General features: G+C 36.3%; 1 protein-coding gene across 3 annotated transcripts in view; it reads left to right on the top strand.

Moving 5' to 3' along the window:
* Positions 1-8,202, top strand: part of LOC149774468 (uncharacterized) — a 149,127-nt gene extending 140,925 nt beyond the window's left edge. For all 3 annotated transcript variants that reach the window (XM_089945206.1, XM_089945208.1, XM_089945207.1), the window contains exons 6-9: positions 71-192; positions 4,959-5,084; positions 5,624-6,262; positions 7,193-8,202. In XM_089945206.1, coding sequence (XP_089801332.1) covers positions 71-192; positions 4,959-5,084; positions 5,624-6,262; positions 7,193-7,255 — 950 coding nt within the window. In that variant the 3' untranslated portion in view covers positions 7,256-8,202. The remainder of the gene's footprint in view (positions 1-70; positions 193-4,958; positions 5,085-5,623; positions 6,263-7,192) is intronic.
* Positions 8,203-16,216: the final 8,014 nt, after the last annotated feature.

Here is a 16,216-nt window from a genome sequence, read left to right as displayed (position 1 = left end):
CTAAAGGTAATGATGCTGCATAAGTACTGCATATCTAACATAACCACACCACTGTATTCTTTACCTGTAGGCTGTGAAACCACAGTGCAGAATGAGGCGTTAGACTTGAGGCAGTCAGTCAAACAGAAGCTACTGGAAGAAATGCTCAGACAGAAATACGAGTTAGAGAGGAAGCAAGCAGAACGGCAAAGAGTAAGCATGCGTATTTTTACTCTGAATTTCTTTCACCCCAATAATTATTTGATATTTGGGGTTTATTTAGTCTAATTCTAAAATATTCTAAAGTTGAAACGCCCATTTGATTTAAAGACAAATTTGACGAAATCAAGACTTCTAAAAATGTAGTCTTTAAGCAATGTAAACCTTCGTGGCATGTCGTTTGAACGCCTTCGTTTTGAAGATGCTGATCAGTCTTCGACCCCCGAATCGAGAATCACTGCAGCGAAAGTTAGACAGAAAGTTTTACTCGTTAGAAAAAATGAAGGTGTAAGAAAATAACGGCCTGAATCGCCCCTCTCCCCTCCACCATACGTTACTGTTCTGAGCACGATATTATGTAGAGGGTGCTTCCAGTAATGCAGAGTATTTTAACATTAAGAACCGTACCACGAGAAAACAAAAAACGTAACCATGATAAAGCTTGAATGACTTCTTTTGCTTCTATGATCGATTGCAATGTATCATAAATGTGTTTGTTCTTTTATGAAAGATTTGGATTTCTTTTTCTTTACACGTTCTGCTGTTGAATTATAACGCCAGTAGATGAGATACGATTCAGGTCAGGTTTATGAATAATTATTAAGGATTTCAATTATTGTTGTTGTTGTTGTTGTTGTAGGGTTTAGCGCCATTTTTCAGCACACGATAGGCTATACATGTCTTCCGCTATTAATGGTGGAGGAAGAATCCGGGAAAACCCCGGAAAGAACCACCGACCCTCGAGAAGCTACTGGCAAGCTTTCTCACCAACCCCCATTAGCCGAATGAGAGACTCAAACCAACGCAGACAGAGGTGAGATGGCAGTGATCCGTAACGGAGAGCGTAATTATTGTAAACATTGTTATATGTCCGCCATTTCATTGCCGATTTAAAGACAAAACACCAAAGGTCTTCTAGAAAGGAGATTTCACTGTTGTTGTGATAAATACATGGCAAAAATAAAGATTAAAACAATCTATAGATTTTCATATTTGTATCTTTTTGTCATGTATTCTAGTCGTTTAAAAGAACTTTGCGCTTAACATTTGTGGTAAATTTTCCATTCATCACGCGTATGTTGTTTGCCTGTGGTTCCTTCTCTGCGTTGACAATTGCCCTACCATGGGACTCGTGTTTTCAGCCCTTACAATCCACAATAAAATAGTTTCACTTTATCTGACGGTTTTATCCTATTTTTCTGTCAGAACTAGAACATCTGCTTCAAACAGGCCCGAAAATTCAGCATGTTTCACCCGTCCCTGTAATGACAACGAACTATTTTCATATACATCCGCTGGTATGAAGTTTGGCGTATGTGACTCGGGTCGTTATCTAGACAAATTCGAAGAAACTGAGATGGGCTAGTCTTTTCTAATTTCGTCGCAAGATTTGAAACACTTTTATAAATTCGAACATTCACTCTGAGCGCATCGAACCATGTGATAACCATACCGAACCAAACAACCGCATTACGAGGTACATCCTGAATGCTTATATAAAGTCGATACATGCCAGCGTAAACAGTCCTTAATAAAATAGTTCCTTATCTTATAAGCCTTATGTCCGGATTCCTTTTTTCTTTTCTTTGAGGTTTTTTTCCCCATAAGGAATTCAAACATATTCAAAACACGAAACTGTAATTTGGAATTTGGCCTCTACAATAACTGATATTTTGGGCGAGCAAATATACATCTTGAAACATTTTGGTAGACTTAACGTGAAATGCATATGTTTAAAATAGAGCAGGATTAATTAAAGAGTATAGTTAATAAGGAGTACACCCGTATCTTCTAATTTCAAGCCACCGCAAGCTTGTTTAAGCAACAAAAAGTACTAAAGGTTGTTTGCTCACCTACGATCTCACATTGGCACCAATTACCCATCCATACATCAGTTTTCACTTCCGTTCGTGCTTGGAAGCACGTTCTTTTTAAAAAGAATTCTGACGTGTGCTTTTCACTACCGGAGAAATTGAAAAGAGCTTTCTCTCGCAGAGGATTATATATCAGCGTCATTTCTGCTTATTTCTTGCTCGTCACAGTCAGTCACACATATGTTACACGGTATTATCCATCCTATATTAGGGTATGCAGATAGGTGCCATTCCGACATCGTATTCTCTATAGCATTTCAGTTTGTTCAGTACAAAACATGATATATCAGTTTTGTCAAGTAATTTTCATACAAGGTGGTTCATATAACTATTTTTGACATTTTCACTCGTCATTAGCGTCCTCTTCACACTATGTTCACGCGGCGCTTGACACGTTTATACCGTTGTGTTGATCTATATAATTAGGGGTACCAATACAAGGGGCAGGAGAAAGTGCATGGATTGCAGTCGTTTTTATGAAGGTGGATGATAATCATGTTTTCTGCCTGAGTTGTATGGGCTGCAGTTTGTATCATACCTGCAATTTACGCATACGAAGATCAGTAAATGTATGGGCGACCGTCATGGACAAACACATTAGGCGAGAACGTGAGAGTGCAATAAAAAGGCACCAGAAAATTGCGAACTCCATACATCAGTATCGCCGCCGAAGCCTCCCCAGTTAAGAGCTTTCTACTTTTTGTGACCTTGAAGACGGGGAACACATAGGTCCAGAAGAGAATTAGCAGGCCACATTATCACGGACTGCGCATAGTGCGCCAGCCATGCACTTGTCTCCACCACCAGAACAGTTCTTTTCAATAGACCCAACACAGAACCATGGCATCAGATATTAATCAACTGCGTACAATACAGTCTCAACCTACGCATGGCGTTCATGGAACTGGGTACATTGATTTATTTTCCCAGTATTTACATTCCCAGCTTCATGAAATATATAACATCAGGAATCGCTAGTCCCAGCATCGGCTCTGACTCGGATTTCTTATAGTCATGGCGCCGACATCGAAGAAAGCCTCCTGAATGTAATGACGGTCGATACTAGAGTTCCAGCAACGGTATTGGCTCTGCCACACCCAGTGCTTGTCTGTGGCGTCGATCCAGTCCTGTATCCTGATTCGACAATTCTTTCGATGAATATTTGGAGATAACTGTCACAAATTTTGATGAAACACAGGTCTAGTTAATCGTTTGTTTCGGCAGGCTTTTCACGCTTCATCATATGCATCGTTTTTTTTGTGTGTTTTGGTGACTGACGCTAGCAAGCGACGTCTTTCCTCCTCGACCTGACGACTTGATGCCCCGAGAGGACTCTCAGCCTTCAACGCACTGTTCGAAGGCATTTTACCGCTTCTACGACCAGAGCTTTTCATCATCTTACGTCATCGTTGGCATCTTACACTATAGCAGCATTGATATATGTATTGGCCAGGAAAATCTAGCGGACATTAAAACAACTACCAGAGTTTGGCCAAGTCGCTGACGTATGTTAGGCTTCAAGACAAACGACAACATACCTTTTTAAAAGTAACGTATTATCCTCAGATCGCCATGAAGCTTTGGATGAGACGCAAACGCCTATTTTTAAACTGAAGTCTTAGCCGTCGATCGATTCGTCGCAGACTTTCAAAACCCTCATCGGTCTGTATATGGATATGGAATCTTTTCTTCGTACACAACAACCGGTGGAAAAAATGTCGTTGCAATAGGATCTTTGCTCGATTTGATGTCAGTGGTGTCTTGCAGCAATATTAAAGCATCTTAGCCCGTCTGTAGTTACTTCCGAGTCAGTCTTGCAGACGGTGCGTTTTATGAACAGAGCAGTACAATATATGCTTTTCAGCTCCATTGCACCATCAAAGAAGATGGCCCGCGCCAAGGGTTGCTTTAGCTCCACGTCTATATTTTTAAGGAACACCATAATGCCGAATTTAAGTTCACAATCACTGTCGCACAACCTACATTTCCATACTGATGTAGTGTAGTTCTTAATCAGGCTACCAAATAGGAATACGTCATATTGGACCAAAGTTCTAAAGCTTAACCCTTGTTTCAGAGTTGGTACCAAAAATCAGGAAGGATCCCCACCACTAGGGCACCAAAAAAAGCCAACATAGTTCTCAAAGGCACCAGATGACGGAACGTGGGGTAGGAGGAAGGATGACTTCCGTTCCTGTTTCGCTCCGTTAGCCACCAGGCAGCAGATATGACGCCATACACACGCTATTAACACTTCACACTTCTCTGAAATTCAGGAGGGGGCAGAACTCAACAATATCGCCTTGGAAACTTTATGACTTTACCCCGATGATCCGTCGGTTTTGCAAATTATCTCTAACAGCTTCCACATAACGTTTAATGTCTTTTTTCCAAAGTTAAGGGTATCATTTGGTTTAAACGTTCCAAGAGGCCATTTCTAAGCCTAAGGTCTGCGGATGGAGTAGAAACATGTCTCTTTTCCAAAGTCAAGGGTATCATTTGGTATACATGCTCCAAGAGACCATTTCCAAGCCAAAGTTCTGCGGCTGAAATAGAAAGTTTTCCCACAGGAAAAGCGAAGAATTTTTTAAAATGTACACTCACTGGAATTTTTACTTAAGACTCCTTGAAACTGAAGGACACCGGCACGCTTGGGGATGATATTGTTCTAAGGTTTAAACTTTTCAATTGGTCACCATGGTTCAGACTGGCGACACAGAGATTGTTCATTAACGCCATTTAGGAGATATATTTCGCAATTAATTTCGATTTTCGATACAGGTACCTGATAAGTCTAGTCCACAATTCGTCCAGAAATTTCCAAAATCTGTGTACCGCGATACATTCAGTTTCCCATTTTTCATCGTTCATTACTTTCATTTTTAGAAGCAGAAAAGTTCCGGACTCGAGAATGACAGACAAACGAATCCTAATTGTGAATTGACGTCCGAGGAACAGAGAATGAGCGACGTAGTAAGATTACGGCAGCGCAGATTTTCCACACAGATCAAGGTAGGGAATATATTTCATAGAGTGCACAGTGAATACATGGTGAACACGTATCCATTGGGTTTTATACGCCATCTCGTTTGAATGTTACTGATGTAATTTTGCTCATTCAGATTAAACATTAAAGGGAATTTTATGATCTGCATATAATGAAATACTTTTTAAAGAATTTCCCCCTCATAAAAATATAAATGCTGTGTTTCTTGAAGTTTAATAGTTTTTTTCAATCTATTTTTCAAACTATTATATGACTTTTATTGGAAACCGTTTTAGTGGTGAAGAGTTTAGCTCACTAATTGACTAAGTCAAATGTGGTAAAAAAAACCTTTATATTTGATAATGTTGCTGAATTCTCATAATACAGTCAGTAAACCTTTAAATTATAATAAACCTGTTGAAAGACTCATTAAGTTCTGACAGGAATTGGACTGTTGTCATGTTATATTATTGTTCAACGTTTCATGTACAAAAATAAATTAAATGCAGAAGTATAACGTCAATTCTGATTTTCTCCTAAATGTTAATGTATCTTCGCATTGCAGGCAGACACAATTCAGAAACAAATCCAGCCTAAGAAAGGCTTATTCAGTTTTGGGAACAAAAAGAAGGCAGATGAGAGTAAAAACATATATCTGAAAGAACAGTTAAAGCAACTTACTCACAAACTTCACAAAATCGACTTAGATTTGACCGAGTGTAAGAAAGGCAGTACAAGTTCAGACATCTTGGATTATAACCAAAATCGGAAATACTTAAGTCGGACCGCATTTCCCTCTGACGACGAGGACGTCACTTCCTCAGAAATGGACCCAAGTATGCACCACACAAATAGTTTAAAAACTGCAATGCAAAAATGGACTACAAGAACATTTTCGAAGCGAAAGCAACAAAAGTCAGGTAAAACAGATGAAACGAATGGTGATATTTTCCGCTCCAGAGATTCAATCAGTGACTTTAACGGATATGACAGCCAAGAGGACAGTATGTCCGACAATAGTGTCATTGATTTGACTAAGCTTTCTCATAAATCTAAGGACAGTGATTTAAAATTAGATCTAAGCTTCACGGATTCCAAATCCCAGCGAACCTCTCGTCAAAGAAGTACTACTAGCTGTAGCAGCTCGTCCAGTGCAACATCACCAAAGCGGGAAGTAGACCCCTCGGTTATGGCAGAAATTGAGGTAGATTTCCTTTATCACTGAAACAATCTCTCTTCTTAAAATACTAAAATAGATAGTATGTTTACGTTGTGACTTATATGGAAATAGTATTCCTATGTCTGGATATGACAAACCAGGACCTTAATTATTGCTTGGTTATGTTCGTGTTTTTTATGTCGCTACTTCTGTTCAAAATTAATAACGGATTCGAATGATTCTTCATATGCGCACACACACACACACACACACACACACACACACATTAATTAGAACCGTGTACCACGAGAAAGCTTGCACCGTAGTTCACTACGTTATTTCTGTACATACTACAACACATATCACGACATACCGCAATTATATAATGGAGCAGCGATTTGATATTCTGGGGCAGTCGGCTGACCCTCTTTACAAAATGATTTCCGTCTGTCATTAGCTGGAACTGATATATCGCTGTGATTTGTTTGTTTCTGACAAAATAGCATACGGTTATATCCAATCAATAATTTGAAAACAAAATAATTATCTTCAGATAATAGCATATAAAATAATATAAATGAAAAGAAAATCGTAGGCCCCCCCCCCCGCTGTAACTCATAGCAGATGCATTCGTTACGTGTATGTTTAATTGTTGTATAAGTTGTAATCTTAAAACTAACTAAAGTTGCACGATTAAGAGGCACCCTCTGAAACACATTGTATTGACACTAGAGAGCTTGTTGATTTAAGTATCGATACTGAAGCCTATTCGATAGCTATACCAGTCAAGAGATAGAGAGCGGGGGGGGGGGGGGGGCGGAGGATTGTTTTGCAACTATATTGACATACAATATAGATTGGTTTACATCTGATGACATTTATATAAACATTCTATGCATATCTCAAAACCATTTAGAATTCAAAGAAATTATTTGCTAAATTAGCTCTGACAATACACAATTTATTTATTTTCAGGCATTCGAGGAATTGACGAAGCAGGTGTTAAGTGCCCGATCGGACAGGTCGACACCTAAATGACAAGTTACAAATTACCTCTTCCAAGGTCACATTCTTGTGATACATATGGTGCTACAGTAACATTCTTCAGACTGCATGTGTGACACAAATCTGTGCCGTCGTTCCTTCACTTCAGTTAGCTTACAAGTAATGCCATAGACTAATATGAAATACTGTATTGAAGAATTCGATATTATCCAGTCTTTTTCGAAATTCAGACGAAGGTAATATTCGTGTCGGAACTATGGCGCTACAGTAAAGCCATTTTGATTACTTTCTTGACACAAATATGTACTATTGTTCGTTCACTTCATACAAGCCATGCCCTACAAGGATAATATATACTGTGCCGAATACTCCTTATCATCGTTTGAAACGTGTACTCTGTTTCTGCATGCAAAGCATGAACGTCGGAGTAGATTATATTTTTATTTCGAGTTACATCGTTCATTTTTGGTTCTATTTGCATTACTATACGCCACATTAAAATGAGGTATTGAAATCACGTATATTACGCCTAATAACCGCATATCGTCGGGTTATCGAACCCGTCTTCATCTTTAAATGTAGGCATAACTAAGCGAATGCATCACAGAACAAGTCTCGTTGAATATACATTATAACGTGATGTTTGGTTCTGTGACCATAACTCAAATGGCTCACTGACAACATCAAAGTAAACTGGAATTAGTAGGTTATTATTCTGGAATCATATCATTCTTAACTATCCAACTAGATTGTTTTTATTGTAACCGAAAATGATGACACACGTAACATAATTTCGTCTCAAGGAGCCGTTCTTGGTACAATGAATCATGCATAAAAGAGAGTAAAGATCTGTTTTTCATATTTAGATCAGACAACAGATCGTGCTTATGCAAATTTGTCTTATCACTCGTGCATGTTCTTGGAATATTCGATTGCTTGTAGAAAAACACGTGACAATAAAACAAATACCAATCTAATAATGTGACATTTTGTGTTTGTTTTACATGCATTTGCATTTATAACGCAGCTATATATGTACCACTCTGTTTTTATATATAGCATACATACAATTTATTACTCATTTTCTAAGACCGCTCCGGTGGCCTAGAGGTTAGAGAGGTCGCGGGTTCGAACCCAGGCAGAGTCATACCAAAGAATTATAAAAATGGTACTAACAGCTGCCTCGTTGGGTGCTTGGCATTAAGAGGTTAGTGTTAGGACTGGTCGGCCTGGTGTCAGGGTAATGTGACTGGGTGGGGACATCATGCTACAAGTCTGCGGCATGATGCCCCACTGCTAGACATCACTATAAACTGCCCCGCTGCAGACATCGTAGCGATATGACTGACAAATTATTAAAGCTACGTTAAAAATCTACATCACACACACGCATATGGTGTGACCCTTTAATTGATTTCATGAGGACTAAATGCTTAGAGAAATCGGGACCTAGTTTATTTGCTAGACTGAACAAAGATCAACGACGTAAAATAAAAATTAAAAATATCTTGACTGTTGTATAGATATTATCAGAGATAAATGTATTGACTGTTGTATAGACATTATCAGATATAAATATCTTGGCAGTTGTACAGACATTATCGTGACTAAAAAGATTGACTGTTGTAAAGACATTATTAGGACTAAATATCTAGACGGTTGTATAGACATTATCAGGTCTAAATATCTTGACTTTCGTATGGACATTATCAGGTCTAAATATCTTGATGGTTGTATAGACATTATCAGGTCTAAATATCTTGACTGTTGTATAGACATTATCAGGACTAAATCTCTTGACTTTCGTATAGACATTATCAGGACTAAATATCTTGACTTTCGTATAGACATTATCAAGACTAAATATCTTGATGGTTGTATAGACATTATCAGGACTAAATATCTTGACTGTTGTATAGACAAAAATAATATACACAACTAATTTCTTTATGGTTTGAAGCGCTAATAACTTCTGGTTATTGTGCTTCACGCGATGCAAGTTACAAAATCCAATTCTTGAAACAAAAGGCTTTGTACACATTTTTGATTAATTATGCATTATCTCATTGTTGAAATTTCTGATGATTTTCGCAGTGATTAGATAAATAAATAATAAATAAATGATTATACACCATGCTGAACGTAGAACAGTCATGGTTAGATTAGTAAATTCGAGATTACTTGCCTATAAAACAACTTTCGGAGATGGAATCGGTCTATTTAGAAGAATAGCCCCAAAAGCAATACCGATTGCAAAACAACTAGGAACGAAAGCTATTTATTTTGTTCGTGATAAAGGCATCGGCGCTATTGATAATCTTGCCGGTAAAGCGTTGTCGACAATCAAGGATAGACTAGCACGGGTAATTAGACGAAAACCGCAACTAGTAAAATTGCCCAGCACTGAAGTTATGACTGCAAATGTCATTAAAATTATAAATCAAGTTGGCTGGTGTACCCCTGTTAGAAAATGAAAAAGACAAAAATATAACGGCAAGTTTAATAGCAGGAAGTGGTCTTCGTGTTAGACGATAACAATTATAATAAAATGTTTAAACGTATATCCGATCCAGCGTTCGATATGGACACACCAGTTCTCAAAGGTGAATCTATACGTGATTATCAATTTTACTCTTACGACGCAAGACAACCAGACTGGCGTGGAAGAATCGAATTACAATTTCAAGATACAAGTAGATATTTCCTACCCGCCGAAGCATTTATTGAAGTAGAAAGTAGAAATTTTCAAGATCATGGTACAGGAGTTGCAATTGGTGATATAGTTGGATGTGTTAATAATGGCATTATGACATTGTTTGACAGCGCCAAATATATTATTGATGGAAGAAATGTTCAAACAATTCAAAAAGACGTTGATGTTGCTACAACAATAATTGGTCTTGCAAGATAGTTAGATGATTATACAAGATCAGCCGTTGCATCAATGATGTTTGCAAAAGATACATCTGATCATCCTGAACCTGTCAATGCAGTTGAGGGAAATGTAAGAACTGCTGCAGGAGATGCAGCTACACCAGCCATTATATCAATCAATGCAACTGAGGTTTTGCTGCACGCAGAACAACGTTAAACGGCGAAGAAGCGTTTTCATGTACAATTCAACTATCTCATATCATTGGATTTTGTAGAAATGTTAGACAAGTTATTTTTGGAGCTAAACATACAGTTGTACTTGTAAGAAAAGCGAATGACAATGATGCAATCTGGCCTCCTGCTGCTGCTCACAATTGTATGGTAAGATTAATAAAATTTTCACGGTGGATGCCAGTAATGACTCCATCAATTGCTGAAGAACAAACATTATTTTCTTTTATGGCTTCAGGTGGTAAATCATTGCTATCATGGTTGACAATGACCACAGATAGCGTTCAAAGTAATATTGCTGTGTTATTTACATGGCAATTAGCATCACAACAAGGAGTTTTTGCGCTGAGGCATATATTTATCGCTTTACAATTTGCTAATCGACTAAATTGACAATTGACTAAATTGACAAGAACGTAATCATATGATATTTGACACACTTGCAGTTAGTGAAGTCTCCTTACGAATAAATGGACAAAAAGAACCATCGGAAGATATATTATTAAATTTTGACAGATATCATGTAGCACGTGCATATCATCGGTTAATGACTTTCGTGGGATGTGATGAAAATATAGATAGTGGTCTACAAATATCAGAACTAGATTTTACAATTCTGTATCCGATCTATTATTTTTCATTGGAACATCTTGATTTATCTAGACAATCTATTGTTGATATTCACTTTAGAGCTCGTGTAAACCCCCTTGGTGGTGCTAAATTACAGAGCAGTTGCAGTTATTTTTTCAGACAAAGCAATGTTACTTGAAGGTGTTGGTGGACGAATGCGAGTTGTTGACGCACCAGTAGAAAACATGTAATTAAATCGTTTATCATATTATGAAAATATCGTATAGTCACGTTAATGTCACTCTAACATCCGGTCGGGTGAAAAATTACAATCAAAACTTGCGAGTAAATGCGGAACAAAAATATAACTAAAAAAAGATCAAACTTCTAGTGGTGGTCCAAACAAATTATCATTAACCAAGACTCAACTCAAACATTTTAATAAGGCTTTAGAATCAAAAACCGGAGTTCGACTTCGTTTTTCTCTGAGTTCCATTAAAGACTCCATTAAAACAGGAGGTATATTTCCACTTTTGCAGCTTTACCTGCGTCAATACCTCCTACAGCCCCAGCCATTGCAAAAACTGCTGCAGTTGGTGTTTTAAGTGATACTGTCGGAAAGGTTGGTAGCATGCTTGTTGATAAAATAACAGGAAAAGGATATTAAAAGGGAAGGGGTCTACGATTACCTGGAACCATTTATTGGTACGGAAAAGGCCTGAGACTTCCAGGAACATTTCGCTAATTTTGCCTATGTCAAATTTTGATTTACTCGATGCTGCTAAAAAAATTAAATATAAAAAATATCATGTGTTGTTATGCGTGATCAGTTACCAAAACAACCAAACAATTTTGACCTATTATATACTTAATATCTGACCAAACAGTATGGTCACCAATCAATAAATCCATTAAACATCGCGCTGCGGTTACCGGTATATACAGGTTCTTCCTCCACCATTAATACTGGCCGCCATGTATAGCCTATCGTGCTGAAAAATGGCGTTAAACCCCACAACAACCACAACCACAACCGGTATATACAGGTTCTCAGTACTTGGTGTTGTAACAGTTATAATATCTACCACGATTTCACGGCGTTATCCACTAACTGGATCTCCTGGATCTATGTTAGTGATGTAAGATCAAAACGACGAGGTAACATTTACTGTGAAACCCGAAGAAAAAAACTCGGCTTGATTTATTATTGGTTTCTTGAATTAGTAGCTAAGTTCCCACTTAATTAAAATACAATGAGTATTCCGATCAATGTTCAACATTTTAGATACAATAAAGCACGTGAATGGCAAACAAAATTAAAAAATATCGTTGACGGGTATATAGTAAAAGTAAAGAAATATCGCAGACGTGTAGTTATTGTTGATTTAATTGTTTATTCAGCTTCTGCTGTTATTACTGGAACCGGCGTATTGTTATCAGCAATAATACCATCACTTGTAATGGCACCAGCAGTTGTGATAATTTGTGTTTTAGCTGCAACAACGATTGCCGGCATTCTTAGTATCATTGCACACAAAAAAATATGAACGTGCACAAATGCAAAATTGCATGATTATATAATAAAATTACACACAGCGACGTTAGCATACTCCAAATTATCCTCGTTATTATCAACAAGTCTTAGTGATGGAAAAATATTAAATTTTGAGTTCACGGATATGATCAATGTTTTTTTACAAAGAAGCAATGACTGTGACTGGTTTAGAAAATCAGGATTTAAATAATAATATCAACTCCACTGAGGTCGTCAGGCGAGCTACTTCAACAAATCGTAACGAACACAACTACGTCAAAAACAACAATGATATTGGTAGGCTCAAGTAATCCTAAATTTAATATTAACTTTCCAACTGCAATTCCAGCGAAAGAAATAGCGCTTGCATAATTACGAGTGTATCACAGATCAAAATTATTTGGTGGATTGCAGGCGAATAATTCGTAATTTTGTAAATAAAAATAAAACAGATGGAACCCCGGACTAGTTAATTGTTTCTATTCCTACAGTTAGTTATCAGATTGAACAAATCAACGATGAATTGCAGCGCAGAATAAAATCTATAATCGAAAGAGAAGCACAAATAGCTGTAAAAGTTCAGAACCAACATTATCGGCTGCGATTGAAATAAATTCGACAGATGACGTTGTAGATATATGTCAGTCATCAGTTAGATATGTTTTAGGTTTGCCTAAAATAGCAACTGTTTATAATGGACCACCTGACCCAAAACGAGATGATTTTATCACAAATGAGGAATTTTTATAACAACACCAAACTATCGAAATATTTTTCCGTGGAATGTAAGTAATGATGTATATAATATGTATAGTTTTAGTGGCAAAATAAGATACTTGGACGTTTATTAAATGTATTCCGACCCCATTAATTCTGAAGTCAAATAACCAATCGACAAAATACAAAACCTGTTTTTGTCGTTATCCCAACATTACAATGATGATATAAAACAACACTTCATTCAAACAATACAACATTTAAATCAGTTTGAATCACATTATGATCATGTTAGTTACACTTTCATTAAGGAAGTATTTAACCACGCTATTTCTTTAACACGCCCTAGAGAAACATTTATCAATCATTATAAAATAACAGAAAAAGAATTTGAAGGACAAGGTTATTTTACATTTGCAATTCCAAATTTAATAAGGATGAACTAAACTATTATCAGCGAAAACGTTCCTAAAATCGTTGAATCATGGAAAAATATCCCTTTCTCTGGGTATTCGTAAACTTTATAATAATCAATACTGGTAAAGCCGTCATATTCCACGAGAAATCGTTAATATAACTTCAACGATTGCAGTCAGTCTTGTATGCGATGTAATTGATGGCAGTTACCAAATAGATCTTCAAAAATCAAATCAGGTTCAGCAAGGATATATTCTGTAAACATTTATTCCGCAAGTACCTCCTGGATATTTAATCGTACAAAAACCAATCAATCCGGTTTATCTACGTTGTCATAATTCGTTATTATCAAGAATAAATGTCAAACTTACTAACCAGAGGAACACTTAATTGACTTTCGTGGAGATTTTTTAAATATAAATTTATACGTAAGATCTAAACGATACATTTTTTGTACATTGATTTACAATTAATTATTTAATCAAGGAATGTGTTATATAATGTACCATCATGTGATAGCTTTCGTAAACGACACGGAGGAGGTACGTGAAAACGCCATCAGAACAAAAATGTCACAGTCTCCAGTCAATACTGAACAATTTAATGTTGATATAGTTATTGGTGAAAACGGCAACGAAGACGTTTTATTGACACAGGAAAAATTGAATCAACTTCGGCTAGAACATAGTATGATTGCGTGTGATAGAGATCAGATTTTTAATTATACACAACCCTGTATTATATTTGATCAGCTTAAAAATATTGTCTACTTATGAACAAAACAATCTGATTTGATTAAACTGCTTCTTATATTCTAAAAAATGTTTAAAAAATTACAAAATATATAACATACTATTTTGTTTTTACTGATTCTCATTCAGCTGTGAGATAAATAATCAAAATCCGTCAGATTTTATACTTTGATTGGGTGAATACCATAGCGATTTTCTAAACGATTTTTCAATATATCGATAAATTTTCCATCTTCTGCTTAAAAAACAACTAAATTCAGTCATAATTTAGCTTCAAAAACATCATTTTGTGCTGTGTTTTATGAAAAGTTAACGATTTTTCGATAAATCATTTTGAGAACCGCTGAGGTTTTCACAATTTATAAGTCTGCAATTTGACTGATTTATTTAAACAGACAAATCGTTTAAAATCGGTAGAAAAACGTAAATTTTGAATAAATTTCACTGAAATCTCTGAAAATCAAAAAAAAAAGGTATTGTAACCATAATAAAATTAACTTTTACTTTTCACAATCACTAGTCATAACTTTCATTTTCATCACTAGTGACGTTGTTACTACAATCACTTTCATAAGTAACAGCGTTGACGCTTTCACGATCTGATATAATCTTCGTCAGATAATTTTAATCTAATGTTTTCAATCGCGATCGAAAGCGGGACGAATTTCTCCACTTTTGTATCTTTCATTATTTATACATATTGTATCATAGTCTGCTGGATGGTTTTTAATTAATTTAGATTATGCTGATAGTGTACATCCACCTTCAAATTTCCGAATTTGTAATGATTCAAAGTTCGAAATAATTTTTTTCAGGATCAAGTTGAATTTTTCAACTGTCATATTTTATTTTTTTAATTGCAGAAGTAATAGCACTAGTATTTTTAAAATGCTTTTTATTATATATTAAGAAATATATGTTTAAATTGTATTCCTGAACCAAAGCGATTTAATACAATTGTGTAATATAATGCAAAGACAACCTCTAGATTACTAAATAAATATTTCACTTATCTTTCGTTTTCCCAAGAGCATTTCACTAATAAATATCATGAACATATGCAAGGTTGCATACCTTTAGCTGAGATGCATCAGCTCAATTCGCAAATATCTTTCAGTTGATGCCACTAAAACACGTGTGTGTTCATTAGTACTTTCACGACTGGAATTTTGTAACCCAGTTATGTCTGGGTCATCCCAGTATCTGCTCCAGGAACTTCAAATACTTCAAAACACAGCTGCTCGGATCATACTTAGAGTACCACGATCAGAGCACACCTCCACGCTGCTCTGTACCCTATACTGGATATCCATTCCTTCCAGAATCAAACACAAAATTTGTTCTCTGTACTACGCTTCAATGTCGGACTCTAGTTCAACATAGCTATCCGACTTCACCCATGTGCACATATATATATTTCAATTTAAATATTTGTCTTAATTATAATATGAGAGAATTTGAGAGATTATCTACGATTAAGCCTTCTAAAGATAAATTTAGTCTTGACAAAATATCCTTGTCTTACCGATTAAAGCTCTGGCTGATCCGACGAATAAAAGCTGATTAATAAAATTCTTGACTCCAAGAATCAATTTAGCAAAGATGTCGCATCTCACGTGTGGTCAACGTTCAAAATCATACGCAACAGCAAATGTATCGATGTTACGATGAACGACAAACGATCGCAAAGATCATTAATTATTTCGACAATTAAAAATAGATTTTCATGGTAAAGTTCTTTTAAGGAAGTAGACGATAATTGGATGGTCAGTGGCAAACGTGACCCTGTCCTTCATAATACAAAAATCGCCATATTAAGCTAAATTCCAAACCTGGAATGTTGACTGGTATTGACAAACGGTATTATGAACGAGCGTATCCTGTAACAGCAGTTATCTA

The sequence above is a fragment of the Sinohyriopsis cumingii genome, unplaced genomic scaffold (genome assembly GCF_028554795.1).
Source record: "Sinohyriopsis cumingii isolate HCF-2022 unplaced genomic scaffold, ASM2855479v2 utg000229l, whole genome shotgun sequence".
Taxonomy (NCBI): domain Eukaryota; kingdom Metazoa; phylum Mollusca; class Bivalvia; order Unionida; family Unionidae; genus Sinohyriopsis; species Sinohyriopsis cumingii.
The sequence above is the reverse complement of the archived record's forward strand: the minus strand, read 5'-3'. Positions and strand labels throughout refer to the sequence as shown.